We start from the raw sequence: 20,938 nt of genomic DNA, 5'->3' as shown, positions 1-20,938 counted from the left end.
GCATCTGAGGAGATAATGCATTAACATGAAATTATGTTAATGCAGCCTTACTGTTTTTCTCTGTCACATTCATAATCATTACTTCTGCCGGTGCGCTGTGGCAAGCTTTATGCGTGTGCTTAAGCCTTATTAGGCTGTGTAGGCAATTAAAGGCTCATTATAATGATTTAAATGGTTTATTAATAAACGTGTGACTAGTCGACTAATGCTTAAAATGAACAACTAGTAGTCGACCAGAAAAATTCTTAGTCGAGGGCAGCCCTAGAAAATATAGAACTGAACAATCATTAACTCGCAATAAATAACAGAGTAAACAAAACTTGGCTTGCCGTCCTCATCGGAGACTTGAACCCGAGGCTCGGCTTGAGCTGTGGTACTACATAGAGAGAGAATAACAGAAATAGAGGAGAAGAAGAGGAGGTGGAGGGATGCTGTGAGAATTGACGGTGCAATGACTGCTGCTTATATAGGCTTTAGATGATGATCAACAGAACTGAATGATTAGGCTCCGTCCGAATATACATTTGAAACTTCATTTACTGTGAAAAAGGTTCCACCATAAACCAAACGGACCAAACCAAAGCATGAAGTTTAACTACACATCACAAAGTGACCTGTCCACCTATCTGATCAAATATTAACAAGTGTTTTAAAGTCTACTTTAACTGGAAGTTCAAATATTCTGAAAAAGCTCAGACAGTTTAAATCACTGTTTACTGTTGTTTAAATCATATACGGCTTGTTGAGGTTGTGTGCTGATATCTTTCTAAGCAATCATACTCGAGTTTTTTCACCTGAGGTTATACAATCCCAGACTTTTAGATAAAGGAGAGACCCAAGATAAATCTAGAGAGAGAGCATAATATCAGGCAACTTTTCATGGGCAAAAACAACTCACATATTTGAAAGTAAATTTAAAACTAGTGTATAATTGTCTTATTAAACAAATATATCATACACAGTATTATTGACCATAAACATCTGTGCCTGTCTATCATGATGTGTGTCAATAAAGAGTCTCTTCTTCTTTTGAATGTTTATCTCGTCTCATTCTTCATCTCGTGTGTTCAGAGACAGAACGGCTCGCCTCAAAACTACAGAAATGAATGTCACTGGAGACAAACAACTACAGCAGCACTTCCATATAGGATCAGATTACAGCAATCCAGAAATGACCTGCAGGAGACAGCAGTTTGATATTAAACGCTGCTTTAGATTCAAATGTGTTTCAGCAGAATCAGTGGAAGCAGAACATGTTTTGAGGGTAAATATCGGAGACGACTATGAAATATTCTGATCTGGAGATCTCGTTAGACGTCTATAAGCTTTTGCTTAATTTAGAATAAAGATGATAAAAACTGTACAAAATCAATGAACTTTACTGCAGATTGTTTTTATACTTTACTAAGGTATTAATGTTTTATACATTTTAACCTGATGTACATTTTTCTTTACATTAAATTCTACTGTAATAAGAATTGAACAGAAAATACACATACTGTCACAAAAAACAACTGGCAATATTATTATGTAAAATGTGCTACCAGTACAAAAGTCACTTCAGAGGAAAAAACTAGTTTTCCTCGTCTGATATCAAATAATGAATTGCATCATTCTGGAAGGCTGCACAAACACACGTGTGTGTGATGATCGCTGTGGGTTTGTGTGTTGATTCTGTTGAATGTGACGTCTGTCTGTAGCAGCTCTTTATTCACCATCAGCTGATCAGAGAAGATCAGACTAACATCTAAAAGCTGAAAGTAAAACACAAGCAAAAGTGTGACATTACTGCATTATCCACTTTAGAACAACTAAAACAAGCTATTTGCATTATTAGTCAGATTCATAAACTAACCCTGTGACGTACGGTTTTTAAAGCTCTTTTTAACCATTCAGATTCAGATTTTGCATCCAAACAACCATCAATGATGACCCTTGACCCTTATCCATAATTTTGTTCTCTTTCTGTCACAGTTTTATGACAATTAAAGTAATTGATAAATATTTACCATCTTTCTAATAAAATTTACATTCTCTCAAAAGATTTAATTTCATAATTTCAGATATTAAAAAAACAATGACTATATTTATATGTGCACCAATAATAATAATAATGTCATGGAGTTCATTCATGTGAACAACACACGTCATATCAGTCTATGTGTGAGCACATCCTCACTTTGTTCAGAGCGGTAATAATGTGATTAATGTGTTTACATGTCTGCTTGTTATCTGTTTTGCATATGCTGCATATTTTACTACGATTATACGAGCTTCACATCAATTTAATTGTAGTATTGTTTACATGAGGTAAAGTTTAATCACATCATGAGGGTTTATGTAAACGTAGTCAATGATAAAAGCAAACCTAAAAAAGTAATTTATAATACATTTATTTCATACTAAGTATAGTTCAAATATATTAACATATTTACTGACATATCGCTTGAGGCTTACTGATATAAAAATTATAATTAAACGTTATTTGGAGTACTACTTGTGCACAATGTGCATTTCTTAATATTAAGCCTACATTGTGTTTTTAGTGTCACTATTTATGAGCATTGTATGAAGTTTGTTTTTATAATTTTGGTCTTTAAAAGCAAGATATTTAAAGCGTACCTAAAGTATACTTACAATAGTTCCACTTTAACACAATCAACTATACTTCAGTATGTCTTTAGCTGGACTTCAGCACTATTTCTGCACAATTAAAGTGCATCGTGTTTAAAATGAGTTGTTCCAATTTAGCAGACTGTAAGTTTACCAGTTTAGTGTCCTAAAAGTACAACTGCAGGGTGCTTTTATTAAGTGAATAAATATGTAAATGTATTTGTTGTATACTTAGCATGAAATAAATGTATTTCATATACAAGTGTATTTATTTTTCACTACAGAAATACTGTATAATTTTGAAATAAAAAAAGAAACATCAAAATACTAAACTACAAACTGAATCAAACTCTTTTTAAACATGTTAGACACAATTACCAAGAAAGTAACCCAAGAAGAAGAAACTATATTAACTTTTAATTTAAAAATTCAAAATGTTTAATCATCACTACTCACTCAAGTGTCTCCAGTTTATAATGTGGATCATCCTTCAGATCAGAGAGCAGCTTCACATCTGAGTCTCTTAGTTTATTTCCAGACAGATACAGTTCTCTCAGGTGTGAGGGGTTTGATCTCAGAGCTGAAGCCAGAGCAGCACAACCTTCATCTGTGACTCCACAATAATTCAACCTGTAGAGAACAATCACACTCTTCAGTCTCTCAGTTCAGGATCTACAGCTCAGAGAAGCAGCAACTTCACAATCAGAGAGAAACCACATGATGAACAGATCCAGTCTAAAGCCTTGGCAACTTTCATGTATTTCTTATGTTAAAGACAAAAAATAAATAAAAATAAAAATATTATGAATGCTAAAATAATTAATAATATATTATATAAACAACAAACTATAAAAGTATAATATACAGTGCAGTCGATCATTTTACTGGGAAAACACCATATGCACAAGAAAAATTGTCTCTTTGTAAAGCATAATGAGTATAAACCAGGATTTAGGTGCTGACAGATGATGTGGAGTCTTATTGTTAGTCAGATGCACTGAATTGTGACGTGCCTCAGATTCAATCAACTGAAACTGTGAAGTAACTATGATTAACTATGAAGTGGTATAAATATACATTTTCTGCCCCCTTATCTTTAATTTGTGATCATTCTAAATGCAGCTCATTAGACTGAATCACGCAGTGAAAGAACGCACTCTAAATGTGCACTCACTAGACTTCACGTAATGTATGCGTGCGCTCTGTCGGGGTGTTTTGAATGGTTTTTGCAAAATACTCTATAATGTCAAATCACACATGCAAGTTAAAATGCAAGTTATTCCTGTGATTTCAGAGCTGAATTTTTAGCATCATTACTCCAGTCACATGATCCTTCAGAAATCATTCTAATATTCTTGCTGCTCAAAAAAACAAAAACATTTATTATGTTGAAAACAGCAGAGTATAATTTGTTCAGGTTTCTTTGATGAATAGAAAGTTCAGAAATGTTTTGTAACAAATGTTTTTATCATCACTTTTGATCAATTTAAAGCATCCTTGCTAAATAAAAGTATTAATTTATATACTTTCCTTCCCCCTCAAAAAAAAATTAAAAAATAAATAAATACTGACTCCGAGTTGCTGCAGAAAACAAAAAAATTGAGCAACAACAAAAACATGTTGCTGGAGACGGGCTTATTATTGAAAATGCAATCTGATTCTCTGCCAGCAGGAGGCACTTTGAGAGCAGCAGAACCAGGGTAGAACTAGCGGCTTCCCGGTAATAGCTGTAATCAAAGCAGTTCCGCTCATGAACGCTACTTTATCAGATAAAATGAAAACGCCATCAAAACTATTCTGAAGACAGTCGACCGGTTCCCTTCAGAGATGCATTTATATAAAACACCTATGCCACGTTTTGATTTTGAAACGTGCAGTGTTCATGTTTATTCAAGAAGTCAAACGCCACAAATAAATCAATGTATACATGAGAAACACTGGTAATGTATATCGAAATACCGGAAATGTGTTCAAAAATCATATCACGTTATTGAAAAAAAAAATATTGTGATACATATTGATATTGAATTATTGTCCAGCCCTACTATTAAGGATATTTAATTAAACGAGGATGTTTAATTACTATTTAATTAAAAAACGACTGTTACAACTCAAGACAAAGACTACAGTAAGAAGTATGCAGCTCTTATTATAATACTTCTCAATATTTCAAAATTGAAGAAAAATACAGTCTTTCTTTATATTTTTTTTGTTTGCCTGTTCACCAACAAACAACAGAGTATAACCATTCAATATGTCACAGATCTGCTCCGTGCACTTCTGTACATTCACCGTCAGATGCCATCCGTCACCACCGGGACACTTTCTCTACACAAACCTGCACCACACCCTGGACAGCATTTCCCATAATCCCCCTCACTCTGATCATGCTAACACCTGCAGCCAATCACGGACACTATATTATCCTGACTCACTTCCTCTTCCTTGCCGAGGAACTTATTTCCTTTATGTAATGGAATAAACTTATTTATTTAATGTAACGGAGAAATCTAATACACTGACGAGCTACTCAATGACTGCTCAGCCAAACACAGCGAGATCTAACAGTTCAGACCTGCTTCTACGTGTGGTTCGAGGGGTTCGTTTCAATATTATAGAAAATGTCAGAACTGTTTAATTCTTTTGTAAATACTCCAAATCATAAACACACATCTGTATGATAAAGCAGCTGTTTTTAGATCATCCCCTCAACCTATAAAATTGTAAGTATTTTAAAATTGTGTCAAAAACTTTGGAAATAATGTAAATGAAGATTAAAACAACATAATTTTCAATTAACTGACAGGACACTTTCTTTATGACAGTTTTGTTTTTCATTTAGTTCATACTCAACAAAGGAGCAAAATTTAGGAGGATGCTGACAGATTTATATAATCTTACCCCAGTGTTTCCAGTTTACAGCAAGGATCCTTCAGTCCATCAGAGAGCAGATTCACTGCTGACGCTCCTAGTTTATTAAATGACAGATACAGTTCTCTCAGGTGTGAGGGGTTTGATCTCAGAGCTGAAGCCAGAGCAGCACAACCTTCATCTGTGACGCCACAATCCATCAACCTGTAGAGAACAATCACACTCTTCAGTCTCTCAGTTCAGGATCTACAGCTCAGAGAAGCAGCAACTTCACAATCAGAGAGAAACCACACACTCTTAAAAGTGCTGGGTTATTTCTGTAAACACATTGTTGGGTTAATTGTGCTGGGTCATAATTCTGGGTTGTTTGCGGTACTGTAAACACATAGTTGGGTTGTTAGTGCTGGGTATATTGACTGCAAGAGGTTCTTTCAGCACTGAACACATGGGTTGGGTTATTTTGACCCAACCGGTTTGTTTATTTTTCCTCTTCATCGAATTTTCTGGGTTCTTCACTCGTCTCGTCGTCAGATGGTCAAGCCACACGCAGCAAGCAGGATTATAAGGTAAATTAATATGATAATATGATTATTTACCTCTCTTTATAAGCTGTGGTGAGAGCACACTGATTTCGCGGTTAATGTGGTATTTGATCTGTCGCTGTGCGGGTTAACGTTAGCGTTATTCTGTGAATGAAGTAGCCGCATACATTTTTTGTTGATAAAAAAAGGCCTCAGCAATCTCTTTATCGTTATATAAAAGTTATAAATATAGGCTATATATTAGTTATATGTATATATGTGTGTGTGTGTGTGCGAGCGTGCGCATGTGCAAAGTTTTATATTTTAACGCCTCATGGAAAAGGTATGAACTATCGTTAGGTCAGAAATACAGGGGTAAGTTCAGTTAACTTACTGTCTGTGTAACGTTTCTGTGTGGCTCTGTAATGTTTTGTCATAATTAGATCTTTTCGTACTAAAATTGATCTTTTAAGGTCTTTTGTTTTTTCCCAAATAAATGTCTGTGACGTGCCGAATCCAACAATAACTTATTTTCGCGCTCTTTTTTTCCTCAGGTAACGTCAGCTGCATTAGCTACCCTTAACGTTAAACCACAATATTGCAGGTATGTAATATTATTCTTAAATGGTATGTAATATTCTTAAATATTTTACTTAAAATGTTGTCTAAAGTTAGACTTAATCTCTCATGGTGTTTGAGGTCCTTTTTCCTCTGTTTTAGTGAATGCTTTTGTTGCTTAAATCAGAACACAAGTTTATCCAGGTTAACAGTAAGTTAGAGAGGCTATGCCTGCGTCCCAATGTGCATAACTTACTATCCATCCTAAATTCTATGTGATAGTAGTAATTTTCAATACTATTTAGGGCAGATAGGGTGGATAGTATGCACATTGGGACGCTGGGCATGTAATGTGTTCTTTATATGTTACTGTTAGAAATAACTATTTGTATTTGAGATTGATGAATAATAGGCAGATCACTGGATTTCCAGGCTGGCATACTGTATGTTTTTGCTAGCTTTTAACCCAGTTTTTCATTTCATTTTCATTTTGTTTTGCCTCTCAAAAAAATTAGAGAAATGGTGGATTCGCAGCAATGGGTCTACAAGCATCCCAGAAATCTTGGAGTTCCCCAGGCTTCTAGAAAAACTTGGCATGGTAAGAAATAATTTAGATTTTATGGTTTCGTTGTTAGTGGGGTTGTGCAGATAGACGATAGTATAGTGTATTGACGATAGTCAGAGATATCGCTGAGAGCTGATGTCGATAGTCAAGGCGATATTACAGGAGCTGCCCTACATCTTTAAAATTTGAGCACATTGTTTTCTGTGAGTGTACACAGCAGCAGCACCTCTGCCAGAACATCACTAACATCTTTGATTGTGAGATCAGTTTCACAGCTTGCACTGTATTATTCTTATGGTTTAGATGCTAAAAGGGAGAGTGCTTTCAAAGTCTTGGCCGCTCTGCTTCCCCAATCAATATACAAGAACGGAGGAAAGGTCTTCAGACCCACAACCAGAATCCTGGAAGTCATTCATTTGACGTAAAACCTGTAAGTTTCTTTTACTTTTTCTACTCTGTACACAGTAGGGTACAACGGGGCTAAAGGCCCACCTTAAGAAAAAATGCGGTATTCACTGCGCTGCGCAATTAAAATGTATAATTGCCGAAAAAATACATACGTTGTATTGAACATTAATGGAGCAACAATAATAATTGAAAATATATTTACAGTAGTAGGCTAACAACAAATTATATTTTATTTTATGATAAATATCATGTTTTTAAATATGATGGTTTAATTTTAAACATTGTGATTATCTTTAATATGGACACATACATAATATATATGCTATTTATAACAACATAATATATGATATTTACCATCTGAATCTAACCATGTCACGTGAACAAATGGAAAAGTCAGCCAACTTTTAATTATCATGTTAATTACTGCGCCTTTAGCCCCAACAACAAGGGCGCTTTTTACCCCAAATACATACTTTTACATATTCTTTCTTTATTTAAAAACTGTTGCTTTAATTATCTTAAGCAAAACTGAAAATCATAAAGAAGGCCTTTGTCTCAAAATATATGCATTATTTTTAGCGATTCTCATTTGCTACTTAAATCTACAACATTTTAAAAAACATAAAATATAAGATCAAGTAAGCACAGAATCAACTTTGCACTGCTGCGCGCGATCGCGTCAAAGATCAGACAAATAAAATCGTGCATGTTGAATGTTTTGCAAAGTGCTACGCCACGTTTTTGTGCCATCTAGTGGTTTAGATGAAAATAATATCAAAGGTGCCTTTTACCCCGGGGCGCCTTTAGCCCCGTTGTACCCTATTGTGCAAAAGTTTTAGGCCACTAGTATTTTCAACAGTTAAAAATGGTTTTAAGTCAGTTATTTCTATCTTTTGCTGTAGTGTGTCAGTAGGAAATATCAGTTTACATTTCCAAACATTCATTTTGTCATTAATTGTAAAAATCCAGTGAATGTCTGACAACAGCCAGTGCTCCACACAGATCAGATCTGATCATCATCATCGAGTCTGTCTGGAATGACATGAAGAAACTGAGACAAACTAAATCCAGAAGAACTGTGGCAACATCTCCAAGACGCTTCAAGAACCTACCTGCAAACCTACAGTACTGTTAAAAGTTTTAGACACTTGTGAAAAAATGCTGTAAAATGTAAAATAATGTCATAAATAGATTTTCTTTATCAATTAACTTCTATTAACTAAATTAAATCAACATTTTGTGTGATCATCCTTTAAATTTAAAGCAGCTTTTGCCCTCAGTGCACTTGAGCAGAGTTTCTCAGGAGCTTTGCAGGAGGTTTCTTCAAGCATTTTGGAGATGTTGCCACAGTTTGGATTTAGTCTGTCTCAGTTTATTCTGTTTCTTCATGTCATTCCAGACAGACTGGATGATCAGATCAGATCAAACAAAAATGTCACTGGATTATTACAATTAATTGCAAAATGAATGTTTGGAAATGTAAACTGATATTTCCTACAGACACATTACAGCAAAAGATAGAAATAACTGACTTAAAACCATTTTTTTATTTAGCTGGCTAAAATACTAGTGGCCTAAAACTTTTGCACATATATATATATATATATATATATATATATATATATATATAATATATTTGCTTAAACGTTATTTATTTAAGTCAACTTAAATGTTACAACTTGTAAAAATGTAAGTTATGTTGCAAGACTAAGTGTCGTGTAATTAACAGGTGGGGACCAACATGGTGATGCATTCCTGTACATTTTGTGCCTTGGTGACGAGACAGCGACATCCCACACCTTCGCCATTGTTTCGGGGCATGCCGTTGAAACCGACTTGTTGCTTGAGGCCGTTTATCTTTTTCAAGTCCTTTGTTTGTGCTTGATGTTAGCTACACTAACATCTTCTTTCCTGGGAATTTCTCCAGCATGCAGTATATCATATTGATGGACGCGAGTCTTCATGTGTGAAGTATTTGAGGGCATTTTGTGTGTTGTGTAATTGTATTACAGAAAAATAATAATTTTACATTTCCTTGTGATTGTTATTTATTATTATTATTATTAGTAATATTGGTAAATATAAACATAGCAAGGCAATGAGACAACAAATAACCCAGTGTTTGGGTAATGTTTAACCCAGCAACACAGTTAACCTGACCCACTGGTTGGGTTAAATAAACAACCCAGCGCGTGTTCTGTCCCATAGTTACCCAGCGGCTGGGTTAAGTTTGGGTTATTTTCTAACCCAGCCTTTTTAGAGTGCATGATTAACAGATCCAGTCTAAAGCCTTGACAGCTTTCATGTATTTATTATGTTAAAAAAAAAAAAAAAAGATACTATAAATTCTAAAATAATTAATCATGTATTATATAAAAGATAAAATATAAAATTATAATATATAGTACAGTTGATAGTAGTAGTGGTGAATCATATAGTCATATAATATCTTAATAAAATTTTAAGAATATAATCTCAAGTAACATAATTGTTGTATATTAAATACAAAAACATAATATTTATTTCTGTTTAATTCACTGACCATCTGTACACATTTATTATAGAAATACTACATAAAGGATCTGAAATTCATGAAATTTTATTTTCTCTTGCAATGTTCATAGGTTAATTAATATTACTATACAAATACTTTTTTATTTTATTTAAAAAAGTTTTGTTTTACTCGGTAATAGACAAATACTTATGCATTACAAGTTTTATTTATTTATTTTTTACCAGCTTATATGTACTTGTATAATATGTATGCAGCATATTAAAAATATTTCATTCATAATTTACAAAACAAAACTATAAAAAAAAAAAACTTAAGTCTCATATACTTCTGAAATAGTGAAGTGAATGTACATGAAGCCATATATCCTACAATATTCTTTAAAACACTTAAATACTTTCATATATATATTCTTTTAGGAAATGTACATTTTTGCATTGTTATGTTAGAGGTTCTTTCCACATCTTTGCAGTCAATGTTGCCTTTAAGTCGCACTGTTCGCTCAAATTATAAAAAATGTGATGTACACGAGAAAAGGGGTCTAGCAATGTTAATGTGCACTTCTGCTGGCACCTCGATCACATTTTTGTCACACGCGACCAAACCAATCTGCAGATGTTTTAGAAGGATTTAAGATTCTTTGAAGACTGAGAGTTAACATCACCACTGAAGAACTGTGCTACACTTAGGGGTGCGATATTGAAAAAAAAATCATATCTCAATATTTGAGGGGATTTTTTCGATAACGATAATCAGATGATATTTTGCCAAGTTTGTTATTGTGCTGATATCTGACTACCGCGGTGGACAGCTGCAGTTTTTGCTATTCTTCATATTCTGTGTGGTCAGTTCACATCAGTGATAGAAATTAATCTTCTCATAATTTTAAATTGATTTTTTCCTTTAATAGGCAATTTTACCTTTAATAAATCCATTTTTTTCTAAAAGTGTGCATCTTTTGAGTCAAATTGTTACATTTAATCAGTCAATTAGAATAATAAGACTTTTATGCTGTTATCAAACAAATGAAACCAGTATCAACCAAATTAATCTTTGCAGAAGTTGCATCTGAATGGCATTTAGATGTATTTACACACTGTTTAACGCAGCTAAAGTGCTGGAGTGCTTTAACCTGCAGTTACAAATGCATAATGTTTTGTTATTTTAAACATAAAACATTGAATACTGAAATTTTAAATTATTTTAAAATGAAAATATACTTTGAATGTGGAATTAAAACCGCCAGCAGGTGGCAGTAAGTCACTGTTGATAAGTGAGTCATTGCGATTGAACCGAATCATTTAAACGATCATTTGATTCATTCAGGAACGAAACACCGTCATGTTGCTCAGAGACGCAAAACAGTGCTGTGGCTGTGTTTGGAATGATTTTTTTTGGGGGTTGTTGGCGAAATAAAGCAAAAACAGGCAATATGGTGTCTAAAACGCAAGTCTCTTAATATTAACTAATTGTTTATTGAACGGTTGTATAAAATCAATATCACATTTGTAATCATGCTTATTTTTGAAGAAAATAAGAAAATATATCGGCACTCTTCGTGTGATATTAACTAGACTATATGAAATGAGATATATATATATATACACACACATTTTCTGCTCCATATCTTGAATTTTGTGATCATTCTTAGTGCATTTTATTAGACTGAATCATGCAGTGAAAGAACGCACTCTAAATGCGCGCGCGCTGTAGTCTAGACTTCATCACGTAATGTAAGCGTGCACTCCGCAGGATTTTGCACGCTTACATTTTTGTTTGGATTTTGCAAAATACTCAAATTACATATCCTTAAAATAACAATTACGATATTATCGCAGACGATATATATATCGCACACCCCTAGCTACACTCCTACCTTAAATTAAACAAATTCTTTTGCCAACAAAACTTTGGTCAAACTTATTTAATTTATGTAATGGAGAAATCTAATACACTGGCGAGCTACTTAATGAGTGCGCAGCAAGCATAATCGTATTAACATAGGTGGCGTATGCCGATTTTCATCAGAATATACAGGCATGCAAACACCTTAATCGCAGTATTGCCGCTCTGACCAAAGTGCGCTCGTGATGTTCATGAATGACGTGACACGCACCTGTAATAATACACAGATTAGAAACGATCTGAAGGCATCGCATTTCTGGGGAAAACACAACCAAAGAGTATAGAAGACCAAGAGGTGAAACTCTGATGCTTTTTGGGTAACAGCCACTAGCACTGCATGAAAAGACTAATTTACGGGATAAATCGGACAATTGAAATGTCAGTGAAACTTAAGGTGTACGACCCGTGCACTAAAATTTCCCAGGCTGAGTGTGCCGAGTCCCGTACACGTCTATACACTTGAGATGCACTGAGATTTTCGGATACGGGATATTTCTGATTGCACACACTAGACGTGTTCAGAGATTTCCAGTATACCAGCCCTTATAAATAACCCATGGTTTTATTATAGTAAGAGTGTATTTACCTTTTTCTGGCAGATTGATTGCCATTTGTATATTTATATAACCATAGTTTTACTACAAATACACATTCAATAACCAAGGTTTTTTTTTTTTTTTTTTTATGTACCACGGTTAATTGTCATAAGGAGCAAGAGCTGTTGTGTTTTTTGGGGTGTTTATCGGTTACAAATGAATCAACCAGTCATTTTTAAATCTGTAGGCAAGTTAATCCGAATTGAATTAAAATTAAATTAATTTAATTAATTTGTCTTTTGATTAACAGAATGGCACAATTTGAGTGAGATTAATAAAAATCCACACATTCGCGGGTAGTGTTGTAATCTCTGGGTTTGTTAGTTTGTTAATCGAGGTAATGAACACAGTAATATCACGCACGGACATTTCACGCCTCGTATTTGGAGCTGAATCACCCGAGACTCGCAATTCTTGACGCCCGTGAATCGAATCTTTTTGGAATCGACTCCTCCGAGCATCATTGTTCTTACCCCTCCCCCGCTGCCTCTAGCTGCGGTTTTTGCGCGCGCGTGCGCTGACAGCGTTCGGTATTTTATCAGAGATTTACCTCAGACGGTAAGGTAAGTGTGAATATATAAAACAATTTTAACTAACATGTTTACAAGAACATCACATTTAAAGTTGTTCGATGTTGTAATATTTTGAAATTGTATTTCTAGCATGACGTTGTTTCGAGCAGTTTGTTCCCGCTTCAGCTGCTGATTTTCTGAGAGATTTACCTCAGACGAAGGTCAGTATGCCCACATAAAACCATTTAAATGACATGTTTATCAGACATAACATGTTATATAATTTATTTTGAACTATGTTTCTAGCCCGGTGCTGTTTGGAGCCGTTTGTTCCCGCTTCAGAGACCTTCAGTCAGCGAGGTGACAGCCGTCCAGTGTTTTCAGAGAGATTTATGTCAGAAGAAAGTAAGAGAGAATTTACAGAAACGTTTTAAATAGTCTATTTACCAAAACATAATATTAAGTGTTTTAATGTATAACGTTATATTTGAGTGGGTTTATGTTCTAAAATTAGTCTAGCTATCATGGTAAGCTGCTAAGTTAACTGGTAACTTACTTAGCAACTGCTACGTGAATTTTAAAAAGTTAAAAAAGTTAGCTATTAGTAAAATGTACATATGTATTGATTAATGTTAGTTTAGCTAGCGTGCTTTAGTTGTTAACATATTCCCCTTTGACAAATCTGCACACATTCTCCTGAACTGTTTTCAGAGGCTCCAAACACTGCAGCTGACTGGAGAAATGGTGCAGTTTGCTATCTGGGCCACCATCAAGTGTTTGTAATAACTTCCTTTTACGATCACGTGTGGAATTTGGTCGTTTACTGTTGTTAAAATATGCTATTCATAGCCTTTTATATCGCTGCACAAATTAGCATTTCAGATGTACACATTCATTCAAGAAAATCACATACAAATATCCTATTGTAATCGTGTGTTTATTATCTTATATAATCTATAGTGGCTGTTGTCATGTTTATTTCTGCTGTGTAAAAGCCTTAACATGTATGCTCTGCTGAAACTAACATTGTTTGATGTTACAACCGCCTCTCCGTTCTCGCCAGGGATACACTCCAAGTATAATACACATTAGAAAAAGGATCTTTTTTAATTTTCACTTGTCTACACTTTGGGCGGCCGTGGTACATTATAAAATTAGCCCCAAAAACCGCAACCCACGACTCTATAATTTTTCCCGCGACTGAATTTTCAAAATAGCCCATTTGTGCCGTTACCCTGGCAACACTGGTGCTGTCCCCTCATCACACAATCACTGCGTTTACATGGACATCAATACTCCAATTTTAATACGATTAAGACAATACTCTGATTAAGAGTCTACCATGTAAACAGAGATTTTTGATGACCTTAATCCAGCTAAAGTCATAATCGAAGTAAACACAAATCGAATTAAGACATGTGAAATATTCCTATAAAGTGCAGTACAGACATGTAAACATCTTAATCAAACTATTACCGTCGTGCAGGATTTTCTCCACATTTTGCGAAAGGACACACACACGGCAGCGATCAACCGTTTGATGGCAAATAAAAGAGCTTCAACACTGCCGTCGTCTGTATGCGCGTAAATAATTAACTGCACTTGAAGCTTTCATAAAATTAAAAATGAAACACCCAAAGCTGTACATGGCATCATCACGAAGACGAACTATAGGTTTATACGTGAAATTCTGGAGGGACGTCGGATAGCGTCGCGTGGTGACGTAATGACGTGTGCCATTAATCGATTTATGTACTATAACATGTAAAACAGGAACATGAAAGGATTATTCTAAAAGCAACTCATGTAAACACCTTAATCATAATATTGTCTTATTCAGAATAAGGTAAATAATTAGATTACTGATGTCCATGTAAACGTAGTCACTGATAGATAACCTTCCACGCTGCGATGACTGGAAGAAGTTGGGGTCAAACCTTATCATACGATTAATTTGCGTAAAAAAAATATTAATGCGTTAAATTTCTTTGATTAATCGTACACGTTAATGTTGACACCCCTAAAATAAATATAAAACTATATAGCAACAAATTATATAACAGCAAAACACACAACCATAATGTAAAAACCACACCAATAAAAATGACAATTCAGATCAAATATGAAGTTAACTGAGGCGCAATGGAACGACAAATGCTGATCACGATGAGTCCAGCGTGGTGACGGCAATCAAGCACAGCAGTTATACAGTATGTACTGCACACCAATCTCAGCACTAACAATAAATAAGCAGCAAAAATAAAAATAAATTTGTATTGCACAAGAAAAGTCCCTTATTGCCCATGAAATGAACATGTATTGCACATGCGTGACCCTTGAATGACCCAGCACTTATAAAGAGGAGTTATACAGCCTGATGGCCGCAGGGATAAAAGATCTTCTAAAGCGCTCCAAGGAACACTTTTGTAAATACCCCAAACCATAAACACACATCTGTATGATAAAGCAGCTGTTTTTAGATCATCCACTCATCCTATAATATCGTAAGTATTTTAAAACTGTGTCAATAACTTTGGAAAGAATGTAATGAAGATTAAAACAACATCATTTTCAATTAACTGACAGGACACTTTCTTTATGACACAGTTTTGGTTTTCATTTAGTTCATACTCAACAAAGGAGCAAAATTTAGGAGGATGCTGACAGATTTATATAATCTTACCAGAGTTTCTCCAGTTTACAGCGAGGATCCTTCAGTCCATTAGAGAGCAGATTCACTCCTGACGCTCCTAGATTATTTCCAGACAGATCCAGATATCTCAGGTGTGAGGGGTTTGATCTCAGAGCTGAAGCCAGAGCAGCACAACCTTCATCTGTGACGCCACAATTACTCAACCTGTAGAGAACAATCACACACTTCAGTCTCTCAGTTCAGGATCTACAGCTCAGAGAAGCTGCAACTTCACAATCAGAGAGAAACCACATGATGAACAGATCCAGTCTAAGGTTCAGACGCACTTCTATGGGGTGCTTGAGGAGATTCATTTCAATATCAATGTCAGAATGTAATCTCTTTATGTGAGTACCACAAAGTTAACAACACATCTGTATAAGATATAAAAACACACTGAAAAATGCTGTAAGATATGAATCAGTAACTATTATGGATAATGATTATTAATTGTATTACTGTTGTCCCTGGCTACATATTTCTTATACAGCTAGTTTTATTTCATATACTTTATGAGCTTACTTAAGATAATTACCATTTAAATCAATGTTTCATGTCCTTTATTATTTATTCAGCAGTCAGACTCCACTTTGCATCAGTGTCTTGATCTGTTTAAAGGGATAATTCACCCAAAAATGACAATTCTGTCAGCATTTACTCACCTTCAAGTTGTTCCAAATCTACTCGAGTTTCTTTCTTCTGTTGAACACAAAAGAAGATATTTTGAAGAATGTTGTTAACCGAACAATTGCTGGTAGTCACTGACTTTTATAGTAGTTTTGTCCATACTATTGAAATCAATGGCTACCAGCAAATGTTTGGTTACCAACATTATTCAAAATATCTTCAACAGAAGAAAGAAACTCATACAACTTTGATAAAACACACAGTGAGTAAATGACAGAATTGTCATTTTTGTGTAAACAGTCCCTTTATGCCGTCCAGCTGTCGTGAGGAAGTGCACACATTACAATGAATAAAATAATCCTCCAATATTTACCCACTTAACTAACTACTCTAACACTTAACTACTTTTTGTTTTTGTTATGAAATGAATGTACTACATAAAATAAAAAAATTGTCTTTTGTATTTTTTGTATTGAGGAGAATTTATGGTGTTAAACAATATTCAGTTTTTAATCATACACTATTTATTTCTAGATTAATTAATACATTAAAAAACACATTTTGTTCATTTCTTTCCTTTAACAGACATTAATATAAGACAATACTGAAAAAACAGTTTACTGTCAAGCTGTTATATATTTATTGTCCAACATTCCTAATTGTTCTATCAATTAATTTCATATGCTGGTATTAATTCAGTGTTTATAATGCTAACACTTGAATTTGAAATATTTTCAGCCAAAACTGACCTGGTTTCTAGAGAACACAATGTTTGAAAAAAGGGAAGACTTTAAAATAATGTCTGTAAAATAAACTGTTAAAAGGATTTGATGATCACTAGTCTAGTGACTGTACGTTATTGTTGTCATCGTCCAGGCTGTATTTCAGCTTTAATGCATGGTTTTTCAACCAAATAAGCTGATATTTGCCACAGCGACAGCTAGAATCTAGTGGAGTGCTGAGTGCTTTCACCCCAAAATGGCGGAAGCGCTGCTGCTGAACGTTCTACAGAGTTTCGCCTCTTTACTGTAACTACACACAGAACACTGTGTTTCCCCGCCGACCATTATTACTGACAAACACCCCGATAAGACCGTGTAAGTTAATAATGTTTTGTGAAAGACTAACTTCCATTAATGTCTTATTCTCTCTCTGTGACACACACACACACACACCATACATGCATAAAAATACCACAGAAAGAAAGCTAACTTAGTCAATATCACACGAAGAGTGCCAGTTTTCACCTCTAAAAATCAGCATGATTACAAATGTGATACTGATTTTATGCAACAGTTCTATTAACAAGAAGTTAATATAAAGAGACTTACGTTTTAGACACTATATTCACTGTTTTTGCTCTATTTCACCAAAAAAAAAAAAAAACTCCAAGCACAGCCACAGCACTGTTTTGCTTCACTTATTAACAGTGAATTACTGCCACCTACTGGCGGTTTAAATTTCATAGTTAAATTATCTTTGCATTTTTTTAAATAACTGTAAATATCAGTATTCAGAGTTTTATGTTTAAAATAACAAAATATTTATGCATTTGTAACTGCAGGTTAAATGCATTAATGTGCCTCTGAGCTGAATTAAATAGTGTGTAAATACGCCTACATCTAAATGCCTCTTCAGATGCAGCTTCTGTGTTTCCTCTGCATTGCAAAGATGAATTTTGTTGATATTGATATAATTTGTTTGGTAACAGCCCAAATGTCTTATTATTCTAACTGACTGATAAGAATTTGACTCAAAAGATGATGCACACAGAAAAAATATATAATAAAATAAATATATAAGGCTTTATAAAAGTAAAAATGGCCATAAAATGTAAAAATCTATTTAAACTTATTGGAACAGATTAATTTCTATCACTGCTGTGAACTGACCAGTACACAGAATATGAAGGATATCAAAAACAGGTTTCACACACACACACACACACACACACACACACACATGAACAAAGGCATCTACTAAATGAATAAATGTAAGCATTGATGTTTTCTGGTGCAGTTATATTCAAAGCTTCTCTATTGGTATAGAGAAGCTGCACAGATGCAGATAATTCACACACACACACACACACACACGCACAATATCTCTTTTCACATTGTCTGGTTCTTTGCCTCCACATCATATATTAAAATCATTTATTACACAGCTCTCAGGAATACCGGATTCTGATTGGTCAGTCACAACATTGCTATTTCCTGATAATGACCGTTGTCAATAGCAACGCTATATAACAGACCACTGCAAGGCTGGGAGAACCTCGGATACTTTAATCTTCTGAGAAACGGGAGGAAACTTCAGGAAAACTTCTTTCTATCCTGTCCCTTCCTCCACACCTCTTCCTTCCCTTCACTGATCCTTTCCTTCATCAGTGTGGTTATATGGAGAATACAGAGTACTATTGTCTTGTTTTATACAAATGCATCACATGCTATTTTGCTTCTCAGTTGTCAGTTTATATAAAAATGAAATCAGAGGACTACAGTATTAATAGTACTGTAATGCTGTCATGTTGTTTGTGTGTGAATTGCTTTGAGTGTGTGCGTGTGTGTGTGTTTTGAGGCTTTCCTGAAGTCTTCTTTGAGCTCTCTGCTCTCATGTGGGTCCATCGTACTCTTTAGCAAATTAGATGTGAGCTTACCGTTCAACCAATCATAACCTTCTGAGAGTGCTAGACTCGGCTTTGCACCTTTTGTGAATGACTTAAAACAGAAAAGAAGCCAATCCTCAGTAAAAATCGCGTTCTGGGGGATAAATATCATGTTATCGGGGTCACTTCAACCTGCGATACACAGCATTGGTTTTTAATCATATTTTTAGGGGGGACAACCCTCAGATGGGGGGGTCTTGTCCCCTCCGGGATTTTCGCCTATGCTTCAATGAAAATGTAAAGTATTAATTATCAGTTCTAATTAACCTGCAAATATCATCAACAGACTCAGATTATTGTTGTCAACACTCACTCTGTGCAAAAGAAACCATTGATGATATTTGGTATTTTGAACAGAATAACTGCACATTAATATTCAGTCAAGTCTGCTCCGGGTTTACTTGCATCCCAAGATCTTTACTAAACAGCATCCATTAGGGCTTTTAGTTCAAAAGTGTGCAAATTTGGAAAAATGCCAATATGTAATGATGTATTTAAACATTTACTTCATATATTTCTTTAGACAGAATCATCACTATTCTTTTTCTACACTGTAAAACCCAACAAGTCAGGGTAACTCAAACCGTTTGAGTAAACCGATTGCCTTAAAACATTTAAGTTTTTAAAACTAACAATTATGAGTGCGCTGAACTTATTTCAGTTGAGTTCACTAAAATAAGATATACATTGCAGTTAAGTAATTAAGTGATTAATTAAGTGCTGATTGAGCATTAGTGATGAACACCTGCTGTTAACAAACACAATCACTGACAGAAAGAGAAACACAAGAACAACAACTGACTTTAGACACAGACTTAGATGAAATCAACTGAAATAAAATACATTAAATCTCAAAATCTGATTAAACAACCCCACAAACAGCATCACCAGCTCCACTTATTAATAACCAGACTGACTTTATTTCTGTCAGACATCTACAGAAGATCTTATTGAGAATTAACTAAGGTTTAGATGTTGATTTATTGTTTCAATTGAAGTAACCATGTTAATGATATTAGTTAGGAGTCGTTTACAAGGCAGAGAGCTGAAACCATTAAATTGCGCGCAAGTTGAAGATCATTTGCGATTCATAGATTTCACATCTGAAAGAGACGCGTACGCGCGTTTTCTGTTCATACGTTCATTCTAAGAATCAAACGTATGTATATTTGAGAAATGATCGTAAGATCAAATTTAGGATGGTTTCTGCGCAACATTTTATAAATGAGGCCCAAAAAGCAGTCCTATGTTCCCAGGGATCCATGCTCTCCGATCTGTTAACACTGAAATGAAATCATTTGGAAAGTTGATGTAGATATTCAGTGCAGTTGGCTTAAGCCTGGAATACACCAAGTGATTTCTGCCCCAATTCCCCCCTCTCGATTTTACAGTCTGAACAAGTTGATGCTAGCTGAGGAAAGTCGGAGCCAGTCTGCAGATTACAGCTGACAGATTCCACAGAAAATCGCGTAGTGTATGATGGTCACAGACTCCGATTATTAACTTCAGACAAACATGTTTGATATTTTCAGCCGATTTTAGAACACTTATGTTTTCATTTGTCATGCGTCTCCTAGCAACAAGGCACAAGTTTCTGCGTGATGGGAACAACTATAAAGTCTGGTAGTGTATGATCTTCAGTCGCGTAGTGTACGATGCCCAGTTTTCCTTTGTCACTATTTACAAAGTCGGTAAGTGTATGATGCCTAGTGTTTTAAAAATCTGATAAGATTTTAAAAGTCGTGTAGTGTATTACAGGCTTAAGTTCAGATAAGAGATCATATAATAATTGAAAATTTGAGTGATTAGAACATACTGTATAGCCTGAGGAACATGCTTATGTGTTTCTCATGTGCAATATAAATCTGAGGAAAACTAAACTACCTCTGT

At 34.7% G+C, this 20,938-nt stretch overlaps 2 protein-coding genes and 1 long non-coding RNA gene across 22 annotated transcripts in view; 2 read left to right on the top strand and 1 right to left on the bottom strand.

Annotated features, from left to right (window-relative positions):
* The window catches only part of LOC131525559 (ribonuclease inhibitor-like), a 214,923-nt gene that overhangs the window by 83,738 nt on the left and 110,247 nt on the right, over positions 1-20,938 (top strand). The window lies entirely within an intron of this gene.
* Positions 1-20,938, bottom strand: part of LOC131525557 (NLR family CARD domain-containing protein 3-like) — a 185,625-nt gene that overhangs the window by 102,751 nt on the left and 61,936 nt on the right. For 6 of the 20 annotated variants that reach the window (XR_009267247.1, XM_058753331.1, XM_058753334.1 and 3 more), the window contains 2 exons: positions 15,745-15,918; positions 5,515-5,688 (listed from right to left, as the gene is read on the bottom strand). The exons of 6 other annotated variants lie outside the window; for them this stretch is intronic. Coding sequence is in view for 13 of the 14 variants with exons in the window: in XM_058753331.1 (XP_058609314.1) it covers positions 5,515-5,688; positions 15,745-15,918 (348 nt within the window). In the remaining variant the exon portion in view is untranslated. Of the gene's footprint in view, positions 1-56; positions 1,755-3,069; positions 3,244-5,514; positions 5,689-15,744; positions 15,919-20,938 lie in introns of those variants that run through there. 8 more of the 20 variants (XM_058753337.1, XM_058753341.1, XM_058753344.1 and 5 more) reach the window with 5 other exon arrangements.
* LOC131525564 (uncharacterized) lies at positions 11,300-15,728 on the top strand. Its single transcript, XR_009267255.1, has 3 exons — positions 11,300-13,112; positions 13,212-13,282; positions 13,368-15,728. It is a non-coding gene; the product is annotated as an uncharacterized LOC131525564 (long non-coding RNA).

This window comes from Onychostoma macrolepis, chromosome 19 (assembly GCF_012432095.1).
Source record: "Onychostoma macrolepis isolate SWU-2019 chromosome 19, ASM1243209v1, whole genome shotgun sequence".
NCBI lineage: Eukaryota > Metazoa > Chordata > Actinopteri > Cypriniformes > Cyprinidae > Onychostoma > Onychostoma macrolepis.
The sequence above is the reverse complement of the archived record's forward strand: the minus strand, read 5'-3'. Positions and strand labels throughout refer to the sequence as shown.